This window comes from Ixodes scapularis, unplaced genomic scaffold, assembly GCF_016920785.2.
Source record: "Ixodes scapularis isolate PalLabHiFi unplaced genomic scaffold, ASM1692078v2 PGA_scaffold10__122_contigs__length_95168666, whole genome shotgun sequence".
Classification (NCBI taxonomy): Eukaryota; Metazoa; Arthropoda; class Arachnida; order Ixodida; family Ixodidae; genus Ixodes; species Ixodes scapularis.
The window spans coordinates 74,374,333-74,400,281 of NW_024609836.1; the positions used below are offsets into that span (position 1 = coordinate 74,374,333).

The 25,949-nt window shown below is 41.1% G+C and overlaps 1 protein-coding gene across 1 annotated transcript; it reads right to left on the reverse strand.

Annotated features, from left to right (window-relative positions):
- Window positions 1-15,909: 15,909 nt before the first annotated feature.
- On the reverse strand, window positions 15,910-19,867 carry LOC121834803 (serine protease 48-like). Its single transcript, XM_042288599.1, has 3 exons — window positions 19,850-19,867; window positions 19,606-19,700; window positions 15,910-16,039 (listed from the first exon to the last, which is right to left on the reverse strand). Exons 1-3 carry the CDS (start codon window positions 19,865-19,867, stop codon window positions 15,910-15,912), a joined length of 243 nt encoding a protein of 80 aa, XP_042144533.1.
- Window positions 19,868-25,949: the final 6,082 nt, after the last annotated feature.

Consider the following 25,949-nt stretch of genomic DNA (forward strand, 5'->3'; position numbering starts at 1 on the left):
GCTTGTCTGCCCTAGAGTGTCATTTGCTGCGGGAAACAAGACGCCGTTGCGTCGTCTGCTACCAGAACCGAAGAAAGGTGGATCATCTGTTACACGCTGTATGCTGCAAGTGAAACGATAGAAAAAAAGTTGCATTGGGAACTTCTGCTATTTAACAAGGGGCGCAATTGATGACCTGTGCTTTACTTGGAAGTGCCAATTCATTCTAAAGCGTCATATGCCTAGGTGCGAGGTATCATGTGACCACAGAGCAGCCGCTTGCAGCCAATTTTGTTTTTTATACCAGGGCAAGTGTTCTTAACGGGATTCTCTCCCATTCTTAGACGGTTGATAGTTAAAAAAAAAGGCCGTCCTGAAAGCCCAGAAAATGGCAGTTCCAACAAGGGTACAGGCACCAAGCTAGGCCTAATAGGCACGGACCTATATATCAGATTTTTAAACTGGTGCTTATCGCAGCCAATCGCAGCGCGTCTTGCGTGCGTTGCCGACGAATCAGTATTGTTATTTCCTTTGATTGTAAAAGACATCATAAAACTTTGTGGAAGCATTCATTTTGACCGTACAAGCCAAAACTGTGAAGTTCTGAAAATTGGGGCTGTGCCTCCTTTTCAGAAAGTTTATTTGATTAACACATTTTTTTTATTAAATTTATAAATATTGCATACAAAAAATAATTTCTCTTAAATTTTTACAAAAATTTGAAACACTCACTGTGTCTGGCAACCTTTCCAAAGCTACCCAAACCATCCGAAACACCTGAAGGTTCAAGCGTTCTTCTGAAACTTCCCGAAACCCAAGTTTTTGAAAAAGTTTCTTCGCATCATCAGTGCATAATGTTGATCAGCAAAATGGATAATGCTTTCTTATGCTTTGGTTATCTTGCAGCCTTCGATGCTCAGCTGCTTAGGCCGTGATAGACCTGCACATCCAGAATGGGCACCTACAGCAGCAGAACAGGGAACTGCAAGTCTGTTGGGCAGGCGCTCGGGCACGTGGTGTCTTTCAAGCACCAGGGAGAGCAGGCGAGGCCCGGGGAACAGGCGACGCCCCAGGAACTGGCGAGGCCTGAACCACCCGAGCTGTTCCTGATGCCTCTCCGCAACATGGAACAGCTTAGTGCTGCAGAAGCGCAGCTGAAGAACTTCACCAACAGGACACTGCCGGTATTTATGTGTCCTCTTTTTCACAATATTGACGGGCATAAGGCTACGATTCTTACTTTGTGGTTTAACTTGGGTTATCTGAAGATTTATGCAAATGGGGTTGGAATGTGGACTGCAGCCTTTTACCGTAATATTTCAAATGGATGCCCACCCAAACTATGTTTGAAGCACGGTCGGTGGCAAATTAAAAATGAGTAAGTTGCCCTACCTTCATTACGGGCCTTCTGTTATTTATAACAGCAGAGTGCATGCACAGCCAATGCACAACGGAAGGCTATTTATTGTAAGGGGTACCCTTAAACTGAACCGTGCGATAGAATTGTGTCAAGGTGACGCAACGCCAGTTGCACGTTTTGTAAGTCAGCTTTAGTAGCCTGCGTAAACTTTTTGCAATTGTTAAACTGCGTTTCATAGAGGCTACTGAAGGGAGAAATGATGGACGGTGGCCACCGAAAATTAAATATTTGTGCATCATTACATTTTTGAACAGTTCTTTCCACCCGAAGGTCGTGTAGACAAGAGGCCTTCATGTGCAACCTCATTGAACGGCATTTTATGTCTTTTTCAACTGCCGATTCTTGAAATATTTTTAAGTAAAGCATTTCACAACGGGGGAAGTAAAATCGCCCAACATATATGCCTTTGGGTGCTTACAATATGTCGGCCTGCAAATAATCATAAATCATGCTGATTTGCTACGACACTTCTGCCCGTTTTATCCTTAAAAGTTAAATTCCGCACCTGCAACAACTCTCGCCGTGAGTATGTGTGCGGAGCACACACAAACCTGCCTGCGTGCTTTTTGTGTTTAATGCTTGCTTGACAGAAGGATCGAGATGCTGTAGTATATATTGGGCTTCTTTTTGTTTTGTTCCTGTTCTCACTTGAGGCTATAATCAAGAGATCTAAATATTTAGGGCAATAAATTCATTTGTGCTTTCGGCATCTGCTACAGAAGTAAAGGTACATGCTTGAAAATAACTTTTAGCCTGGTCTAAAATCGCTTTTGAGCGTGCCCACCATATGCGTATGCCCAAACAAATTTGTAAGGGGTTGCCAGATAAATCTTAATTAATTCCATCTTTACTTTACATTAGTAGTGCATTTCCATAATGAGATGTTAGCCAGTCCTAACCGAAGGTCACCCTATGAGAGGAAATCAAATTTTCCAAGGTGAAAGAGTAACTGTCATTGCATCCGCCACTTTATTCAGGGGGTGTGAGTGCATGCGTAGCTGTGTCGCCAGGCATAGCATACGGTAGTCGCACAAGCGATTATTACACGAGGCGAGCTTGAGCTGAGTAAGTTAGTTCATTGGCCTAAAGGGCCACAGCTGAGTCAGCACTAAACAAAAATATGGAAAGGTAACTACTCATACTGTGCTGCTGTTGCCATTTTTTGCAACTATGATGACGGTTTTGGTCAATTCCTGCCTTTTTATCCCTTTTTCAATTCCAGTCTTCGTAAAGTCGTAAAATAGGTGATAAATTTGTAGGGTGACTAGCCGGCAGCTAGACTAAGCTTTAACAAAGTCAAGATGCGCAGGGTCTTGAATGCACTGTTTTGAGAACCACATACATTATTAAAATTACTGAGTGGATGCTGATGGGCAAAGAGGATCCATCAAAACGTTTGCACAATTTGAATGTTGCAACGAATTTGACTGACTAATGAGATTTAGCGGAGTATGGAGGGGAATATTTTAATCTTTCTGGTTTCGTCTAAGACAGGTAGAGATGCCATATATTCTAATATTTTTTATTCTCTCTCTAGTAAATATTGTAACATTTTGATGCATGTATAGTGTGGCTTGCTGCATTTACCTGGGCATTCACATTCTCTTACTTGAGACATGTTCATACCATTGTATCTGCATATAAATAACTTTATTGACAAAGAGAGGACACATTTTGTCTTTCTAGGAGGAGCAGCTCGTGTCTCTAGGAGACAGCAAGAACCTGCAGAAGGTGGTACGAGAGATGGTGGGACGCCTGTTCTCAAAGCAAGTCCAGGAGCAGTTCTCCGGCCCTTCTGGGCTACCAAGGAAAGTCAAGGTTCAAGGACGCCATGATGTGTAAGGTGGTCATCGGTAACGCATATTCTTTACTAGCTATTAAATTGATGGTATCTCTATTGGAGCTCAATAGACAAGCACAATCTTTCAAATATGTTGACAATCAAAGGGATACTGAAATACTTTTTGACAAAAAAACGAGTTATAGGTGACTTCGGGCATATTTTTGTTTTGTGAATCTGAATATCGCTTTCGTTTTCCCCGAAGGTGTAACTAGACGCGAGAAAACACGAAAAGCCTCAGAGCAGTCATGACGTCATACTAGGATCTTTGTGGCGCCAAGCACGTGTCGCTCGTGTGGGTGGCGCGTGCAATTGCAAGCTTGCCAGTTGTATTTTTCCACACTGATGCCAGTTGTGGCGTCTATTTCTGACCTTTTTACAAATACAAGAGTTCACGTGCATAGGTTTGACAGGAGCTGAAGATGAGCGAGAGCAGAAATTCCGAAAACTCCCAGCATGACGTCACGCCCCGGGAAGGAGGGGCTTCAGCTGTACTTTAGAAATTAATTTCTGCAGCCTCCGTGCACCAGATTGAAAAAATGAACTCGATATTCGTGATCCTGGATGCCATATCAAGACGATTTTGGTGTTCTTCCTCAAATACAGAACAGCTTCAGTTTCTTGTTAAGTCTTGCAATATGCAAAATTTAAATCGTCAATTCCTGTCGTTATTTTTTTTTTTTAATTTGACTTGCATTTTCTATTATGAATATCTCCTGTGTTACCATTCTCGGAACCTTTATACTGAAAAGCAGCGTCTTGAAGGAACTGTGAAAAAAAGGTTTTTGTTGCTCTTGTCTTGTTATCCTGTTAGTTTCCAGGTTGAAAATCTAATGACGACCATTTAGAGGCCTTGGTCTGTAGAGTGTCAGTTGGGGAAGTTTTGCTCTTTTTTTAACCACTCATCTCTGCACCCCACCCCTTCTCGCCCCCTGCCCCGTCTCGCCCCCCATTTCAGATTAATAGGATGTTGCGTGAAATAGCCATATGCCTCCATAGAATCTGCACCTTAGCGTGGGAGCCAAACCCACAATCTCCACCTCTGTGGTGCTCTGTTTCTGTCACCTTTGAATTGCAGGCTAAGTGAGGGACCTATATTTACACAAAGTAAACGCTCACAAACTGCAGTGTGTGAACAGCACCTTGTGTGTAGCTAATATGCAAGATATTGGCTTCCCCTCTCCCTCAACTAATCTGTGTGATCTGACGATTCTCTTTACAGGTGCCATACAAAGTTGCACTCGTGCAGCGTGGACGCGGTGCAGAAGTGGCTGACGGGCAGGGAGGCGGGCAAGGGCAATAGAGTTAAAAAGACGGACACTCCACTGGTGGTTCCAACCGCCCTTGACGATGAGGGACACTCTGGCTGAGGAGCTAGCTGCTATGGATGCACGAGTCACAATAAAGAATGTCACGGTAAAAAAAAATTTGTATGTTCCCTTCTTGTACTACCCACAATATGCATCTGGGCGACAGATGAATGGGACATGTCGTCTCAACGAGTATACAATAATTGCCATGAGTATACTGTATACATGGAGAAAGTCAATTGTTCACGCAGAATTGTTTCTTAAGATTGCACAAATACTAAACCGGCTTTTTTCAGTTCAAGTCCGAAAAACATGTTAAAAACGGTCAGCACCTATGAAAGATATGAAAACCAATAAAATAGTTTGGACTGAGAAATTTAGCATTTCCACATTTAAGTCAATTTGATCTACTGAGAAGTTAGCTGTTTAAAAATGCAGTAAAATGTCATTCCTGGGCTTTAAAGCCTGACACAGCTAGATTCTGCTGGTTCTATGGTGGGTACACTGAAAGACACATACGCTGGTGCTGATCTGCAATTTGCAGGCAATGACCTGCAATTACGCTGGCACTGATCTGTTTTTACGCTGGGACTAATCCGCAATGGGACTGGCTCTGACCCGGAAACACGCTGGCACACTGATGGTTTCCTACCGTACCACCGGTTCCATGCCGGGGATCTGTGTCGGGAGCTCGCTGGGAACATCCCGTATTCCCGGCATCCCGGTTTCCCAATAAGTTCCCAGTACCGGCCGGATTCCGGCATTGGGCCCGGCCAATGTCGCCCCTTGGGGCGTTTCCGGTACTGGCCGGTATCGGTATCCCGGCAGGCCAATACCGCCCCATCCCCAACCCGGCGTGCTGTGCTACTTGGGAAGGTGCAGTTTGAATATAACGGGGATTGCACACAGTTTGATAACAAAACTGTCTTCAAACAGTTTGGGCTCAAGGAGGTTCTGACTTTGGGGCATTTTCTTTTATATAACTGACAGCTCAGTTCCTCATAACTCGGGAGATAGCTTTCCTTCCTGCATTAAAACTTTAAATTGAACTAACTGGTTCATTGTAATCTACCAAACTTAAAAGCCAAAAAAAAAAAAAATACACCGACGACGACGAGACGCCAGTCGGTGTTTCTGTGTCTCTTCCTCGTCCGTGTTTTTTTTTTTGTGAGTTTTTAAGTTTTCTAATTTCTTCCTGTGTTCCACTCTTCTCTCCGCTCTGAAAAAAAAAAAATCAGTGATGTCAATTCCGTTGTCGGCCCGAGTCACTCGATATGCAATAAAATGCGCCGCCTTACTTTCATTCCTCCAAAACTCGCCTAGCTTATTCTGGTTTCTACAATTACAGGTAATCACACAATTATTTACAAGTAGTAATTGTTTCAGGACTGAATTTTTAAATGAGTTAAGCGTTGAACATATTCGCACTTTCTTCATTTCGGCTCACTTGTGTTTAATTCAGTTAGACGTCTTACTACGCCCTATTGAAAAAAAAAACAGCATGAAAACCGCCAAACATCGCCCGTCATCGTTCAACGCCGACAACACCACGTGCCTGGACGGGACAAGATCAGCGCGCCACTGACGGCCAACGTCTACAAAAGAAGCCTGCCCAACATCCCAGACCTCAGTTCGGCAGCAGTGCGCACCGAAGCAACACCTAATCATCTGTATTTCTGCAGCATCCTTGGCACGCGAGGATTCCTTTCGCCAAACATCGCCCGTCATCGTTCAACGCCGACAACACCACGTGCCTGGACGGGACAAGATCAGCGCGCCACTGACGGCCAACGTCTACAAAAGAAGCCTGCCCAACATCCCAGACCTCAGTTCGGCAGCAGTGCGCACCGAAGCAACACCTAATCATCTGTATTTCTGCAGGTGAGCACCACGTATTTCTTGTATAAACTCAGTAAAGCGTCTGTGCACTGCTGCCGAACACAGCAACAACTCTTAGTATATTGAAACTGTCTTTGTGGGAGTGACGAAGTTCCGTGGGGTGTTGCTTTCTTAATTCCTGATCTATAATGAGTAAGGAAACGAAAGACATTGCGAAAGCCATTGAAGATCTAAGACGCGAACTGAGAGCTGAACTCAGAACTCTAAAAGACAGTGTGAAGTTTTGTAACGACACTTGTGACGGAGTCAACGAAATCAGAAATGAAATGAAAGGGCTCCGAAAAGATGTTCAGAAACTGACGGAAAAAAACGAAGAACTAACAATCGAGAATCAAAGGCTAAACGAAAAAATTGAAGAACTTGAGCAATATCAAAGATGTAATAACCTTGAAATAAAAGGAGTGCCAGAGGAAGGTGATGCATGTGACGTTGTCAAAAGAATTGGGAGTCTCCTGAACGAGCCGATCCTTGACTCGGATATTGACATATGTCACCGTGTCCCGACCTTCAAGCCCTCTGAAAAGAACATAGTTGTTCGCTTCGTGCAACGCACGAAGCGAGATAAAATTCTTCGAAAAGCCAAAAAGCAGAGAATGACAACTGAAAATCTTGACTATGGTGGGAACAGTAGTCCTGTTTACGTCAACGAACATCTGACGAGTTCAAACAAAAAACTTTTGGGTGCCGCTGTAGCCAAGAAAAAAACGGTTGGCTGGAAGTTTGTGTGGTCCTCGGGCGGGAAAGTCTTCGCGAGAAAGGATGAGCAAGCAAATGTTCTAAGGATTGCTAACCTGGGTGACGTTGAAAAAATAACAAACTAAATAAGATGACTACACCCACGGGATACACGCAAAGCCATTATAATGGAGGACACTAAACCTGATTGTAACTATTACGATTGTCAGGCATTTAATAAAAAAATATGGAAAAGGTGATGGACAGTTTAAATCTATACATTTAAATACAAGAAGCATAAAAAATAAGGTAGATGACCTCGAAATATTTTTACACTCATTGAGTGCGAAATTTGAAGCCATAGTACTCACTGAAACCTGGTTATCTAAAGAAGACACACCACCGTACCTGCAGGGCTATAAATGCGAACATCTGAGCAGAGATGAAAAAAGGGGCGGCGGCATAGCTATTTATATAAAAAATAACCTACAGTCTCAAGTTATGAATGACCTAACAAGAATGGATGAAAATGTCGAAAGCTTATTCATTAGAACATCTAATACTGTAGTTGCTGCCTTGTACAGACCACCCTCCGGCAATATGTTTGAATTCATGCAATTTCTTAAAAACGCACTATGCATCCTCGGGTCGTTATCTCTGTCATTCATTATTCTCGGAGATGTGAACATAGACACGCTTTCAGGTGACCGTCATGCGAAAGAATTACGCGACATCATCCATCAGTACGCCTGTGACAATGTGATAACACTGCCAACCAGGGTGACTACAGACACTGCTACACCTTTTGACGTCTGCATTACAAACCTAGATAGTAATCATATTACAGCTGGCGCTATATTATACGACCTTAGTGACCATTTTCCCATCTTCTGCTTTGGGTCTTATTTAACTGGGGAGCACAACAAAGAAAAACAAACGTTTTGGCACCGCCCAATAAATGACGGCTCACTACAAACTTTTCGCTGCCTTATAGAACAAGAAAGTTGGGATGACGTCTACGAAGAACGTGAAACGGACCGTGCCTATAAAATTTTTGAGTCTAAATTTAGACAGAATTATGATGCTGCATTTCCCCTGAGGGAGATAAAAAGAAGGAAGAAAATAAGAAAACCGTGGGTATCTGGCGACCTGTATGAAAGAATAAAAGAAGAAACCGCAAGTATCATGCTTTCATCATAAGACGGGATCTCTCTCTTTTAACTGAATTCAAACGGTTTCGAAACAAACTGAACACCGATCTGAAGAGCGCGAAGTGCGATTATTATCAAGATAAGTTTCTGCATCATCACAATGATAGTCGAAAAGTATGGGACACCGTAAATGATTTAACCAATAGAAGGTCAACACGATATAGCTTGAAGGAAATATTAATAGACAATAGAAATGTATCTGGAAAAGAACTGGCAGACGAAATGAATCGGCATTTTATTGACGTAGGCACGTACATGGGGAATAGTGTCAGCGCAGATAACAGTGTGTCCACGATGAATCAGATGCAGTCTATCATGCTAATTCCAACTACGTCAAATGAAGTGCAAAGAATAATTGGAAACTTAAAAAATGATGTGGCCGCTGGAGATGATGGAATAAAATCTTTACCTATAAAACAGACCGCGGGCATTATAAGTCCCATTTTGTCCCATATAATAAATATGATGCTAGAGTCTGGTGATTTTCCCGAAGAATTAAAAATAGCCAAGGTAATTCCTGTGTATAAGGGAGGAGGAGAGACAAATATTAATAATTATAGGCCGATCTCGGTTCTTCCAGTATTTTCAAAAATTTTTGAGCGCATTATCAATGACAGGCTAATGAGTTTTTTTCAGAAGCACCAAACAATAACGCAAGCTCAATACGGTTTTCAGAAAAATAGGTCTGCGGAACAAGCACTAATTGATATAAAGGATAAAATTGTTGAAAATATTGAAAACAAATTATTGACTCTTGGAGTTTTTTTGGACTTACAAAAAGCGTTTGATACTGTGCAGCACAATATTCTATTGAAAAAACTTGAAATCTACGGTGTACGAGGAGTTGCACTAAGACTAATAAAAATGTATCTTTCAGATCGTTATCAATATGTATCTATAAATGACCATTCATCTAATAAATTGAAAATACGACATGGTGTTCCTCAAGGCTCTATTTTAGGCCCTCTGTTATTTCTCGTGTACATTAATGACATTACGACAATACCAGGTTCCCCTGAACTGATAATGTATGCCGACGACACAAATATATTCTTTGCTGGTGCGACGAAAAAGTGCGTCGAGAAGTTGGCTAATGAATATCTTTCAAAATTATCAATATGGTTGCAAACAAATCGTCTACAATTAAATACAAAAAAGACTAAGTATATCATTTTTAAACCAGCAAATAAGCAAGACTATAGTTCCATTAAAGTAATATACGAAGGCACAACATTGGAGCAGGTAGCAGAACAAAAATTTTTGGGCGTCTGGTTTGCTGAGGATCTGTCATGGAATTGCCATGTAAACAAACTAAAGGCTGATTTATCCCGGGTAACAGGATGCATTTATAGAATACAAAATTTGATACCGACCTGGTTAAAACACACATTGTATTATTCCTTATTCTACTCCAAAATTTGTTATGGTATTCTGGTCTGGGGAACGACGACGGCGGCGAATTATAATAAAATTATCCTTTTGCAAAAAACAATCTTACGAATGTGTGAAAATTATAAAGGGGATGCCAGAAATTTAAGAACACAACCACTCTTCATCAAATATAATATTCTTAAGGCAGATCAAATATATTACTTCAAACTTTTACTGTGGATACATAAAAATCGACTTTACACCACACCAGTGAACAGCCTTAGTGCATATCCGATTCGAAATCCGAAGCGAAGGATGCCGGCCATAAGAACCAACTATGGTCAACAAACTTTCATTTTTCAAACAACTAAAACTCTAAATAGAACGGACTTCAACATTAACTTTAACAACACGTTACCTGGTTTTAAAAGGGATTGTAGAAGTTTTCTGGTTGGCAGTGAAATCGCATTCTCATTTGGATAGTGTATTTCACCAAGAATGCAATCACTAGATATAGCTAATTTCAAAGATTTGTTTTCATTGTATTCCTTCATGAGAACTTGCTTGTGATGCTGATATGTCGGAGGAGCACAAGATTGTATTCTAGTTTTTTGTTGTTACTGTTTGTTGTTACTGTTTTTGGTTTCTTACGACCAACACTCGTTTATAGAGTGTTTTTTAGCAAATGAATATAGTGTCTATTTTTCTTGTTTCTTTGACTTGTTTCTCTTGTTTTATTTTACCTGTATGATGTTTTGCAGAATCTGTTATTATGTAACTACTTTGAGCTGCTGGACTTTAGGGGGCAGAGGCTTTGTCAGGCATCACGCCTTTATCTCTGCCCCCTACGCGGCAAACCCGCGAAACAAATAAAGAAAAAAAAACTTGTAAAGCTGTAACTAAGCTGGTCAAACTGGTTTAACTGGTAATCAAGCTGGTTTAAGCTGGGAAAGCTAGAATTTGAGGTGGTCGGTCTGGTTTAAGTAAAAACCAGCATGGTCTAACTAGAATCTGGTTTTAGATTCAATCTGGCGTAGCTAAAAGCCAGTCTGGTCCTAACTGGTGAACCTGGTTTTCCATGGAGCCAATATGGTCAAGCTGGGAGACGAGCTGGTGAAGCTGGTCGAACTCATAATCGTAATGGTCAAGCTGGTCTTGCAGGGAGCGCGCACTCCAAGGTCGGCTAGAGATGGTCGAACTGGCACTGCTGGGAGCGCGCGCCAAGGTCGGCTTAGGGTGGGACGAGGACATGTCCTGTTCTTTGTCCTTTCGTTTTTGGTAGACGACTGGGCGCTTCAGGTGCCTGCGAGCTGCCTTTGCGTGCGAGAAAAGAGAGAGAGAATGGTAGGAACGGAGAATTCGATACACGTTTGGCTAATTTGGGCAGAGTTTTGAAGGGACGGCTGTGTGCTTGTTGTTTGGAGACTACTTGAACGGCGGTGCAAGCGAAGCGGGTTTTGAGCAGACAGCGAGCGGCAGTCGGTTCACTGCGGGAGGAGGTCGCACGTCCCGACTGAGGCGTCGCTTCGTGTCTTCAAACGTGTATGTGCTCGAGAATGACGGTGGTGTCGAGGAGTATCGCCAATGCCATCCAAGCCACACGGATTTCCTCGCCTCTGCCGACCACACAAGAGGCTGCTTCGCCCCCATCACTGGCGGGACCTAGGTTCGCCTCCCTTATCCGTGTAGTACTGTCTATTGCTATTGCCTGCTTTTGGCGTGTATAGTATTTTTCGTGTTGAGAAAAAGCAATCTGGTTTTAATGCCACTGTTTTTTTTTTTTGCACCGAGATCCTTCTGTGCGCCGGTTAGGGCTTTTTCAGCGCCGAGTATATGTAACATCTGAGCTCATGTGAGCAGGCCGCAAGTACGAAAATAATAAATTAGAGGCCGAGTTGGCTTTTCGAAGAGCTTGGATTATTTATCCTGTGTATTAATTAAGCAGGTTGAACTGGTTGGGAGGTCCGCCAGCATGACCACTTTAACCACTTTAACCAGTATGACCAGCGTGCCAAACTGGGCATGCTGAGGCAATAATCATTTTTGAAGATGGAACTACCTTAAGCTGTTTTTTCACTAAGGCGAGGGTTCAACATATCTGTACAGTAATTTCATGTTGGTGTCTCTACAAATTATTAAAATCAAAGTCAGGCAGCGAGCACTGTGGTATGGGCTGCAAGGTAGACAAAAGTTAAGCTTTATCAGGATGTCTTACAATACTGCTGCTAAACTGGTATTATTCCATAAAACTTCACCATTTTGTATTTAACGTAAGAGTTAGACATTTGCTGAAATTGTCATGGCATCAGAACTATTACACTAGAGGCCATAATAAGCTTGTCACTGCTTAATATTTCAGACGGGTCATATAACGAACGTTCTAGCGTTTTGATTTACCAATAATTAAGGTATCGATGTAATAACTTATGAACTGAATAATCCAGCAGGCATTGTGGTTGGGGGGGAAAAGCTGACCGACGCATTAATCTACATCAGAATGTCTAGCTACAATCTTTGCTCAGTTAGCATTATAAGACCATTTTCTAACAACTACTTTAGCCAAGAAAGTGTTTCTTCACCAAATATTGAAGGCACCGTAAAAAATAAGACAGATTGATGATGAAACTCGCTGAACTGTTCTTGACACAGGTGGTGAAAAACTTTGATTGGAAACTTTTTCACAACCTTTATATGGAGGCAGGTGGTGAACTTCTTTATTTTAAATGTATTGCAAGGGGTTAAGAACTTTATTTGAAAACAATGTTACATCATTGGCAGTGCCAATATTATATTCAATCCATTTCCTATAGCTGAACACCCGGATATAGTATCCAGAATGTTCTCCACAAGGTCTTCCGTACGACACAATGCCGACTTGGAACGTCACGCCTCTTTTTCTCTGCACCGCTGGACTTCCGGAATCGCGCTATGGTTCATGAAAAGCACAACATTCAGAGAGTTTGAGCTCTTCATAACATCGGAAGAACCCATTACATTTTATATGGACATCAAATAGCATTCTATTGAATATATAGGTAAACAGAGATCCATCAATGAATATGGGCTCTGTTTTTTATTGAAATTTGTCACATCGAGGAAGATAATTTTATTGTTCTTTAAGACATTTATGTTCAGATTTCTACTTCATTTCTGAATTTTATTGTAGCCCACAAAGTGTGCTATGAAGTCATAGTTGAATTTAATCATTATTTCCAATTCCTAAACGTTCAAGAGTCACGTAAATATCCTGGCCTTTTTAAGCAATTTGACGGGTGTCTGCTCCAGGCATTGGCAATGTGAAAATAGTTTTATTGAAGACGCAGCCGGAGATATGCTTATGATGATGATGGAGCCCACCTACACATGGTGCGGTATGGTGTTCATATGCCCATCATACTAAAATATTGAGCAAATGGATTTTCTTGAGAATTTTGTGTTATTTTGTTTATCAGTGAACCCTTAAAGAAATAACAATATTCCATGGTTCTCTAATAAACAGGTGTCACAAGATTATTTTAAGTCAAGTTACGTGAATGAAACATATTTTTGGAGGGGTTCATTGAAGGCTTCCCACAATCTCAAATGTTCAACGAGCTTCTGTTCGGAGACTAGCCTAGCCGTCACGTCTAAACATTTAGTTGTTTTTTATAGCTGCTGAGAATATATCGGGGAGTGCATTGCTATATACACTTCCTGTCATATAGACCTCGAAGTTCGAAACCATATAACCTTTATCTCGGATACATCATTCTATGCAAAAAAAGTTTTGCGAGATAACAATATACAATATAATATGCTCGCTTCGGGTAGTCTAGTTGATGTCAAAGGCTATTTTCAACATACTTACACTCATATGTTCCAAGTTGTTGCTAACTAATTAAAATAAACAATACCTATCTCAGTTGGGAGAGCAGGATAAAAACAGCGGAAAAAAAACTTACATCACATGTGTCTTTTCCAGGCCTTCCGGCACAAAACATAATCCTTGGTATGAATGCCTTTTCGCCTCTTCTACAAAACGAGTTTTTTCTCACTGTGAGATCGACAGCCCGCAACAAGTTAGGACGTCGCCCATCTAGAGACACACAATTATGGTTTATTAATAAAAAAGTTCATATATCTAAACGTTTGTAAACTTGAATAATAAATAAGGCGCATTTCACAGTAAGATATTCATTCCATGACCAAGCACGCTGAGGTATGTACACACCTCGGGAGCTCTGAGCAAAATAGCTCCCGAGGTGAATATGAGAAAATGACTTTTCAAGGGTGCAGTTAAGCTGTTTATTTTCTTTTTACACAAACCGGTGCCACAGTATTGGGATTATGTTTGCACGCGTGACACATCCCAGCGACAATAATTAAAAAGTAGTCATGAGCTGGGTCGTTTAGACTTGGAATGTAAATGCTTTAGTACATTAAGTGAATATTTTTTCCGAGTTTACACACGCCTCGAATGTTAAGAGTTTACATCCAAAACTATATTTATTGTAGTCTTGTGATATAATTCATTTCGAACGAGGTATACCAGTTTCATGAAGCGCATTCAATGTGTGCTTTGTATCTCTATATGACGCGTCAGAAAGCCTAATACGGATATTCTTTCTTTTAATGCCCTCTCAAATGATACAAGTTTTATTTATTTTAACTCTACTAGCAGGCATTACTAATTCAATTTTCTCCTCTGATGGTTGTCCTTCACAGCTAAAATTTCCAACACCTTGTTTCTGTTAATAAAAACTAGGATTAATTAAAAATGTAAAATGATCAGTTCATTGCAATACTTCCCGATATTCGAACTATAATTGAAAAACAAGTACTAAAGCAATATACATTTTTTTCTGCGTAGAAAAAGTTATAAAACTTACAATATGGTGATTCTAAAGGTAAAGCGAGTGAACTATAGTTTCACTTCATTTATAGAAAGAACGAGCAGAAGTGAGAGGGGGTATTCACTTGGGCTAGTTGGTTGTACATTTCAGGATTAAAAGCGCTAAAAAACGAGGACCAGTAAAAGAAGACACACACACTGTAGAGCAAACTTGCAACTGAGGTTTAATGTGATTTAAACCAAAGAAGAAACATATATGCCTTCTCAACAACCATCCACGTCATGTAAAAACATTGTTCAATAATCTACATATAATCTTTCTAGCTTGGGCTAAAAAAAGGACTGAAGATACGCCACCTCCGAATCGTACAATGCTATCGATGGGGCGCTGATGCACGTGTCGCTGTCGCACTTCCTTATGAAAAAAACAAAAAATATGGAAATTTCGGAGACTTTTTTATAAGGAAGTGATGATTTGAAAGGATGAAACGAGATGCGCGGTTCTGAATCACTTCTAATTCGAAGACAAGTGATTCTTGACCAGGTTCCCAAACCGAAGCTGCATATTCCAATTTAGTACGAACTAATGTTTTATATAAAAGTAATTTTAAGAAGCTGGGAGCAGGACAAAAATTTCTTCGGGGATATCCAAGCTATCCAAGCAAGACGAAAAATTCTTTGGTTCACCACAGAATCGCCAAAGAGCCAGACATGAGTCAAAGATTCCACACGCATGAACCTAAGAACCAGCAGTAAATCCTAAATTTGACACTAGCCTGGAAAATGGGGCCAAAAGTTCCCACATGGCAATCGAACACCCAGAAGGCGATGCCTAACTCCGGAACTTATATTTGACGACTTAGGCCCAAACATGCCAAATGACAACCAAACTATAAGTATTAAAATCTGACCTTCGCATTCGCTTGGCAAATATGTGTCATTGTGCTCAGATTCTGGTCAGAGAGGGTCAAGTCTGGCTCTACTTTGGCTTCGTCGGGTTTTTTAAGATGCTGGATTACTAGAGACAAAAAAACAAAACAAATTTCGGCTCAAAGCACTGTGGTACCTGGGGTATGCCGGAGGCAAGCAACCGATAATTAAATAGCGCGCTTTGGGAAGGGCTGCTTTCTGCAGGCTTTCCCGATTCACTCCAAATCGACACTGTAACCATGCATGGCCCTACCGATTTTCTAGGTGGACTTGCTCGCTTGTTAGAAATGTAAACAAAAAATAGATAACTGTTTTATTGTTCTTTTATGTTAGTAACCATGTATTTTGGTGTTCTGCTCCTTATGTAAAACTCTCTGAGAGCGATTTAAAGGTAAAATAAATGAAATCAAAGAAAACAAAAAGTGATATCCAGATTTTTGTGTTTACCCACATTCTGAAAGTCGCCCCCATCCTGATACGGTGATGGTGGTCATCGGTTTCACGTTTTCATTTGGAAGGCAAACGGTTCCAATGTGTCCTTCACTACTTTTAAGATCAAAAGGCTTCCTGAGCCTGAGTAGTGCAATGTCGTTCTTCCAAAGGGTTCCATATTTTTCGTGAATAATAAACTCCTTCACCTGTAAGATGCATGAATGGTACCTCAGAGATCGAGATTTTATAGTTCGCTCATCCAAACATGTGCTCTTGAAACTTACAGGCTGTTAACATTCGTCAAAGAAGAAGTGGGTATATATGAGATTAACTTTCTCGTGGTACCTTTGCGAGCACTTCGTTAGCGTGAAATATAGAAGTCAGCAGGAAACAGGCCAAATTTCAATGTTAAAAAACTGAAATTATTCAAAACTCGAAAATAATAAGAAAAGTCATGTACTTGAAATCTAATTATAAACGAAAACAATTCTACATGACGGTAGAAATAACAAAATAATTATATATCCGGGTGTCCTATGCTATATAAGCGTGTATACCATAATATTGCATAGCTCTGAACCCAGCAAAAATATACCACGAGGAGTGCTATTTTGAGCTGTTCAGAACTTCACTGGCATAACATAACTTATATACACTAAAAGTGTACTGGTCTGAGTAATTCTTGCTAGAAGCTTCAAATTTAGATCAATGGGTTGTGCTTATAACGCATACTCCATTAATCAACTACAATGCTCAGAAGTATAAAAATCGGTTATGCACATAAAGCATAAACCTAATGCACTAGAAGTCATTTTTCAACAGTGCCTTCATTTTTGTCACACCTTCTTTTTGCGACTTTGTAACCTCTAGAATATATATGTTCATGCATGCTCTGTACTAGAATTTAAAAAAAAAGTTGGTGAGAATGAACATTTTATAGTTATGAAAATACAATATACATTGTGTGCTACAGCTCGCTTTTCGTTTTGAGACTGTATTTCACACTGTCACGAATGACAACTGATGAGGCGGCGAGTAACTGTAGAAACTAAACTTTTAATAGGGCGAACTTGTGCCCAAAACAGCAGAACAGAAGGTTAGCGTCGCAGGCATTGATTCGTCGAAACAGCAGAATCGAGCGCTGGGGCGAAACTGACTCCGGCTCGCCACGCGGAACCCCTTATCTATGAACACGCGTGGGCTTCTGGAACACAATCGACGTAGGAGCTTCGGCTCGTACATTTACTGAAACAACAAAAAGGTGCATCCGCAGCCATGAGTCGAACCTCGGCTCTTTGCGTGGGAGCCAAGCATGATAACCTCTAGGCTACCAGTGCGCTCCCTACTTGGCCAGCTGCGCCCGCCTCTTGAAACCGATTGTAAACATTTGTCTAAAAACAAGTAGGTATATGTGAGATTGAATATTGCGTAGTAACTTTGCTAGCACTCTGCTACCATGAGAAATAAAAGTAAGACGGCAAAGACGCCAACCTTTTATGTAAAAAAAAAATTATGTCGAGCCTAAGAACGATAAGAAAAGCTTATGTACTTAAAACGTAATTATAAAATGAAACAATTCTGCATGGCGGTTTAAATAACAAAGTAGTTATATATCCGGGCGTCTTATGTTATATACAAATTTATATCATTATAATGTTCAGCTCTGGACATAGCACAAACATACCACGAGAAGTGGCACAGCGAGCTGTTCAGAACCGAGCTGGTATAACGCAACTAATATACACTAATACTGTACTGGTCTGAATAATTCTTGCTAGAAGCTTCATATTTAAGTGAGCTGGTTAGGCTTATAATGCATATGCCATTAATCGACTACAATATCAACGGTACCTTCATTTCGTCACCTCTTCTTCTTGTGGTATTGTAATTTCTATAATATATGTGCTTATGTATGATCTGTACTAAAACTAAAAACAAAATAAAAAAAAACAAGCTTGGTGGTAATGGAGACTAGATATGAATGAAATTGCAATATTCACTGTGCGACATTAATTACACCGCGCTTTTCGTTTTGATTGTGTATTTCATACATACTACAACCGCCTGTTTTGACAACAGATTCAGTAAGTACCTATAGTGTGAAACCATTACTCTAAATATCTAAGTATTTTACCGATGACAAACGTACTGTAAATCGCGATTTTTATTAGCCCAGCATGTTATTTCTAAAATGCGCCTATATTTTTTGTTTACATATCTTTTATTAAGGGTACTAGAATTAATACATTGTGACCCAATTCGTGTCCTGCTCATTTGAACAGACCACATGAGTAAGTCCCCTATCATAGTGCAATGCTATCTACATCAAAGGTGTAAAAAGTGACGCATTGTTTTGGAAAATGTGGTGAAAAATTATATGAGTAAAATATTAAAAAAAAAAACATATATTCTTGTGAGCTGAGCTTTATTCGTGCAAATTCATAACACATCACCGAAAACGATTGGTGTACTGGTACATAAATAAAGTATGTCTTTATATTTATTTAAGCTGGCTGCCCTCGAGACCGTGCTGAGACAAAGTAGCAATACTAAAAAAAATTAAAAAAGTACTATAAACAAATATTGTATATTCGCCAGCAATAATGACCCACAGCACAAAAGGTTGATATAAGTCAAAAGTAACGAGCGCCTCATTAGGGATATAATGTTTTTAATTGATGCGTAATTCAGCGCTGTCTGAAATTATGAATCAATTAGCTAAATATTCGCAGCTGCCCAATCAAAGCTTTTGATGCCAACGGGACATGTCATCTGAAAATTCCCATATATATCCATCCTCTTAGTTGAGAATTCTCCAAGATGGCAGAAACTCTGTCTTTCAGACCGATTCGTCTCTGTGCAACTGAACTTAGAGATGATGGCTTAACTTATAAAGTGTTTTTTTTTTCTTAAAAAATGAACGTAAGCTATTTTTGAACTGGAGTGGCAGAGAAATATTATTTGGTGAAAACGCAATAGTTTCAAGTGGACGGTATCGTTTTATTTAAATTAACGGGCTTATATTACGCAACACATCTACAAACTCTGAAATTGCAAGATAGAGTTCTTTCGAAATAGGTTAGCAATATTTACGTTTTAAACATTCGCTTAGAAGAATCTTCCACTTACGAGACGTGATTGATGGTAGCCCCCTTTTCTTTTGTGGTTTATATATCCAGCCATAACTCTGACTTTATGTGGGCTAGTGCTGAAATACCACGTAAGCCAAAACGAAAAAAATATTCACATCTGATACTCCAAAATTAATATTTTAAAACGAGCGTGTCGCTGAATAGATACGAGTGCATGAAAGGATGAAACATTGAGGACGGGGAAGGAAGCAGGACTTCTTTCATTGAGCAACAACAAAGAATGATCATTTTATGTTGTAGCTCAATGAAAAAAGTCCCGTTTCCGTCCCCGTCCTCGAAGTTATATCCTTTCATGTATTCGTCCTCCAAAGGATTTGTTATCGTGAAGCATAAACCATTGTTTTTTTTTAAGTCAAATTCGCATGCAAGAGTCGACTAAACTAGGATATTTTCGTAGGCAATTATAAGTCTAACTTAAAAAAGGGGCTATAAAATAACAAACTAGGCGAGCTTGACGGTCTGCTTTTCACTTATATTGGTGTTCAAGTCAACAATTGTTTATATATACGAATTATTCAATGATTCCCGTCAAAACTTGATTTAAGAAATGCTTACGAGTTAAGGCAATGCGCAGCCGTCAGCACAAAATCTGCAGTAATTAAACTTCCGCCACAGAAGTGGACATAGTCTTTAATAAATTGCAGGGAAACCTTTGTACAAGAAACAACAAAATTAGGGCATCCAAAAACTTAAACAATTCAAATATAATAAAAAAACGCTTAAACCATATTTTCGTTGTTACTGGAATTGCCTGTTATTTTAGATTTGTACTAATTTCATTGATCTATAAGTTAATTACATGTTGGTAGTCTGTCATTTGTTTTCCATCGCAAATCTTATGCTTTGACAGAAAACAACAATAACAACCAGCTGTACCGCAATAGTTTATCATAATCCTTGAACTTTTTAAGGCGCATATCATAATTGTGAACAACAAATGTTGAAGATAACTCATTTCCTTAGCCTTAAATAAAATTGCAAAGCTATATTTGTGGCTTGCAAGAATAGCACCAACTGAACTAGCGTATTTTATATTTGTACATGGTTACGAAGAGCGAACTTTGCTAATCAAATTAAGCACTAGGAAACGGGGAACACTAGACCGATGGAGCGCTGACTTTCAAGCTATATATTAAAAAGAAACACATACCCAGGAGAAACTAGAGCATCATAAACAATCATCGGTCACAAACATGCGCCGCAACTACAAAAGAAATATCACGTTTTCGAACAATGCAATCGAAGGGGCTCTGCCGTATGTATCCCTCATTGTTCTTGTAAATAAAAATTACAAAAACAACTTAAAACTTTCCGTAGTGATCTGAAGTCTGTGGCGTGCTAGTATTGTCTGCTTCAGCTGACAACCAAGTTTTCCGCAGGTGACTATCTGAATGATAAGGAAGGCTCTATTAATAGCTTGTTTTCGAATGTGCCACTCTGCTTTATTTGCACATTCCCACAATACTTAATGTTATAAACCACTCCAACCGCGCACGGCACAGGCATCACCCTGAGCATTTCCCCATGTCCAGATACACTAAATCGTCCCCTGGCAACTTTAGCGCACAATTTACCCAACTTTAATAGCGCCGAGAAAAACACAGGCACGCCATGACGCTTTACCTATTTTCGGCAGCCTATGGAAAATCGTATAGGTATAGCGTACACGTAAGGCATGAGAATGGTTCTCCTTGATGTTTGTGTACAGTACAACGATTACACATATTGACAGCTTTTTCCTTTGCGGGTTGCCAGGTTTGGAAAAAGAAATCCGTGTTATGTAACTCGACATGGTGAGAGTTGGTGTGTAAACACCACAAGCACCTATTACGGTTTATCATCCTCAAGGTATACACTACCATCACTTCTTAATCAATTTGAAAATAGAAACCTTGAGATTTCTAGGTTTCCCAAGTATACGTTACGTAACTTGATGTTGAAAACTTCGAGGTCTGTACAGGATTATAATGTTGATTAATACCCGCATGAAGTATGCATTCTGTTAAAATACTTTTCCCACTGCTTTCAGCCAAATTGTGTGAGGGAGGCCAAGCCTCGTCAAGCTGCTTGTAAGCAATTTTTCGCCCGGCTTTTCTCTTTTTTTTATCAGTGCAAACATGAAATAAACATATCACTATTGTATACCTCTCGCGGCACACTTCTTCGCAGTCCTGAAGCCCTGGCAATATACTCTCAGCTGCACCTGCATGTAGGACGTCAAATAGCCTCCGTCCGTGAGCTTTATTGCCTGGTTAGCAAAACTGGTCGCCATCTAGTGTGGGCGCGAGTTCGCTAGTGCTTCACACGGAAAACTCATCGCAAGTTCACATTTCACCAGTTCCGAGAGGTTTAAATAAAAAAGGATGGATACCTTCCTTTGCTACTAGGCCCCAGTACACATGAGCCTCTATAAAGTTAAGTTTAATGTAGAAAAGCTGTAGACTTTAATCTACTGCTTCTTGCCTGGCAAAAATCAACATAAATGAGTGAAGCTGAACAGAGACCTTACGGAACTACATCATGTGGTCGTCAACGTATCTTAAAGCCCAGATCTCATCACCAGCCGAAGGGGGTCTTAATATCTGTGGTGTATTTATAGACAAATGATGCGCAACAAAGGGGAAACAATAGAAGAAACGCGCGTTACTTGTATCCTTAAAATCTGAGGTTGGCAGAACCGCTGGTGCGAATATCAGCTCTGATTGGAAACCGAAGCCCAGAAATGCATCGAAAATGAGCATTTTTTTGGAAAGCAGTGAAATGCTGTACTTTTCTTGTCTATTTTTTAAATGAGTTATGTAGGTGGTTCCTGATGACCCTCAAAAATATATTAATTAAACCATACTTATATAATTTTACTCACTAATGATTTAATTACTGGAAGTTTTTAAAACGAATTATATCGAAAGTTATAAACTTTCCCAAATCATTCCTTTCGCAGAAGCTGATATGACGTTAACCTTTATTTATGTGCTATGCGTATACTTATACTCTGTATTAGGAGCAAGAAAAAGAAATCTCAGATGAGTTTCAGGCCTTTCTTCTCTTGGGTTTTTTCTTTGCAGTATAAGATAAAAAGAGTCAGCAAGTCTCGTGTGTAACACAATATAATTCACTTTTAACAGCTCGCGTGCACAGTCATCTTTTCGGGCTAACATAATGTTTTAACAAACGTCGTCGCGAACCATTACTACAGAGAAAAAGCTGCCAGCGCAGTCTCCAGGGCATGTTCCAAGTTGTCTGGCCAATATTGTGTATTTGCAGAAACTGTATGCTTCGCCAAAAAGCGTTTTTTTTTCTCTAAAAAAGGAGGGGGGGGGGGGGTTATGCACTAGGTGCTTTGGAGGACGTGAACCTGAAACATAAAAATTTGTATTAAAAATTGCAGAATAGATACGAATACCATCCACGGAAATTCTCCTTCAAGCGAAGGTCGCCCTCCAATTATGTATCTTTCATGAGCATGTGGCCAGTTTCTTCCACAGCTCCGGTCCAGCGCTCTTGAAAAGTCTACTGACAACAAAAAAATCCTGTTAATAACATACATTTTAATATTCTTTTAACAACAAACGTATTTGAGCTTGTGGTGCAAATTGGTATGTACAGGTCCCCTCAAAGTGAAACGGAGCGCCGGAGCGGCGACCGAACTGCATCGCCACGCTATCTAGCAGCGCCGGCTGGAACTGATAGGCTACATTTGCGCATGCGAACGTGCCGTCCGCTGGAGCCTCCGCTTTTTTCTCTCCAACCCACACGTTATCGGCGGTTCAAGCGGCGCAAAGATCTCCCTAAAATCGACGCCTGATAGCACAAGGGGCGGTGCTCACCGACAACACTGGCCCGTTCCCACTTGCCCTCAGCGTTATCTCCGCGTGTGAGCCGAACACCTAGCGGCGTTTATCGGAACAGCGTTTAACAGCTCGAGACGCCGATGATGCGAGGATCAAACAAGAAAGACGAAGGACACCGTGAACGGCACACGCGCATGCGCAGACGTCACCTATCAGTTGCAGCCGGAGCTGCTATAGATAGCGCGGCGATGCAGTTCGGTCGCCGCTCCGGCGCTCCGTTTTACTTTGAGGGGACCTGTACATGCATTAATTAGTCGATAATCAGAACAAGAGCTAAATTTTAGCAATTAGCATGCAAGACAGTTACTTAACTATTTTAAGTAACCATAAAATGTATCGTGGAGGTTGCAAAATGTACTTAAGTAATACACACTCTTCTGTCTTGTGTTTCGATTGAACAGTTAGGGTATTCTGATACTTCGTGTGAAACGCCTTTCGTCTGAACTTTTAATAATATCTCACAAATTCACTCGCCGTACTGCTTTTGAAGTCAAATACTAGAGAAAACAAGAAACATATAAAACACGACTGGATTCAAAACTTCTCAATCTTGATGCACCCTTTTACTTTTACTTTTTAAATATACTTTTACTTTTAATTAATTAAATATATATATAAAAGAAGTGAAGGTTTACAAATGCTTCCGCTGATATATAGGCTAAAATAATGTGAGCAAACACATAAGCCACAGGATGATAAAAATACAAATTTAATTTAATGGCTAAAATAATGTGAGCAAACACATAAGCCGCAGGATGATAAAAATACAAATTTAACGTCACACGAGAAACGAGAGTAAAGTGCCAAAAAAAAATGAAGGACGTTTACAACTCTCTGTAATGATGAATTAGAGCGCAGCTCCCGAGGAGGAGGGAGAGGGGTACGGAGGGGAAGGTGTGCCCTTTTTCCCCATATTCCCCTCCCTTCCTCCTCTCCTGGTTCTCATGGAGTCGCCGACGCTCGCGAGCTCCAAAGTCCACAGCGACCGAGAACCACCCTTCGCAAGGAGCCCGAGATGTACATCCGTTCCCGGCTGCGCACGTAAGCGCCCCGTACCCGAGGTGTCTTTCTTTTATTTCGCTTTATCTTTAACAAATAGACCCCAGTCTTCAGCTTGGCTCCGGCACGAAAGTTTGTGTATGTGTTCTCTTCGCCAAAATTACACAAAGCGAAACATGGTGTCAGAAGTGGGATTTCTCCGAGAGTCTACCAATTATTAGTAAAGCGCAGGATCGACTACAAGCAACGGAACAATGGACAAGCCCCCAACTTCTGCCGACAACGGTGCTACGCAACAATCGGTAACGGTAACTTTTCGCATCTTGCCACCCGAAGCCTTCAATTTCACAACACCGAACGTATGACCGGCGTGGAAGAAGAGATTCAAGCACTTCCAGAGTGCATCAGGACTGGCATCTCGACCAGCATCACACCAAGGCGGCGCTCTCACTTACATCATGGGACCACAAGCTGAAGACGTCATACAGACGTTTAAGCTGTCCGAGGCCGAGGCTGAACACTTCGACAAGGTGATGAAGAACTTCGAACGTTACATCATTCCATATCGAAATGTGGCGTACGTGAGAGCCATGTCTACCGCAATATTGCAACTGCAAACGGAATCCGTCGAGTACTACCTCACTGCTCTTCATGGACTAACCACTGCGTGCAACTATGGACCACTGACGGAAGAATTGATCCGCGACAGACTGATTGTTGGTCTTCGGGACAGCAGGACTTCAGAAAAACTTCAACTGGATCCTGATCTGGACTGACAGAAAAACGTCACTGTGGCGCGAGAATCGGAAGTGATTACAAAGCAGCAAGTGGAACATCGGACAACAAAAGGAAAGGATGCCAACGTTTGCCGCATAGCAGCCAAAACTGGGACAGCATCGGGTCCTGCTCAGCGAGGAGCTGAATGTTCAAATGTTCGAACTCTTACTAAGAAGACGGCGGCACCCAAACCAAAAGGCAAACCTTGCCGGAGGTGTGGTCAAGAAAGTCACCGGAGGAGCGTGTGTCCGGCGAAGAACGCGGGCGGCAACAGGCATCAGAAAAAGGAAGATTCTGCAACAGTCTACAAAGCTTCAACTACCGTGAACTCCCTCGTGCACAAACAAGCATTCGTAGCTAGGAGCTCGAGTTACCCCTCAAGCAGAAAATGGCACATCGAAATATTCGTCCACAAAACTCCTGTGGTTTTCCGAATAGACACTGGAACAGATGAAACGGTGTCACCATCTGCTATTTTTCAAAAGGTCTTCGCAAAGTGCCACAAGCTCTCCGAGCTCTCACTGCGACTTCGTGGTCCAGACGAACGACCCCTCAAAGTCAGGGGATCAGCTTGGATGAAGCTGAACTGCCGTGGACTACAAGCACTCGAAGAAGTTTACATCGTGAAAGGACTTCGCAAACCTCTCTTGGGTAAGCCGTCTAACGAGCTTCGGCTTTGCCCTCAAATCTGCACGACTGCGAACAATGCTTGTAAAACGAAGAAAAAGTTATCTCACCTTTTTCAAGGACTGGGATGTTTCGAAGGTGCTCACGTTCTCAAGCTGAAACCTAACGCGACGTTGTTCACTATCGCGTCACCGAGAATACTACCGATTTCGTTATATTGCGAAACGCAGGAAGAGCTAGAAAACATCGCAGGGTGTGCTTGCTTACATTTGTGAGGTCAACACAAATGCAAATTTTGCCAGTCGGTTTGGGGACGATGACCATCGACGCGCACAATTCAGTAGGTTCTTCTACTGGAGAGTAGAAGAGTGGAGAGTAGAAGAACCTACTGAATTGTGGGCGCCGATGGTCATCGTCCCCAAACCGACTGGCAAAATTCGCATCTGTGTTGATCTCACAAATGCAAGCAAGCACATTCAACACGAATATCACCCCATCCCTTCACTGGAGCACACGCTGGGAAGGCTAGCGGAAGCCAAGATCTCCTCAAAGCTGGACGTGAATTCTCGGTTCTGGCAGATTCCTTTAGAAGAGAAGTCACGACTCCTGACGACTTTGATCACTCCGTTTAGAATATCTTGTTTA

Coding starts and splice junctions, on each gene's coding strand:
- LOC121834803 (XM_042288599.1), bottom strand. Junction 16,040..19,605: donor GCTGCGCATTGCCTTAACTC/GTAAGCATTTCT, acceptor TGCACTACTCAG/GCTCAGGAAGCCTTTTGATC.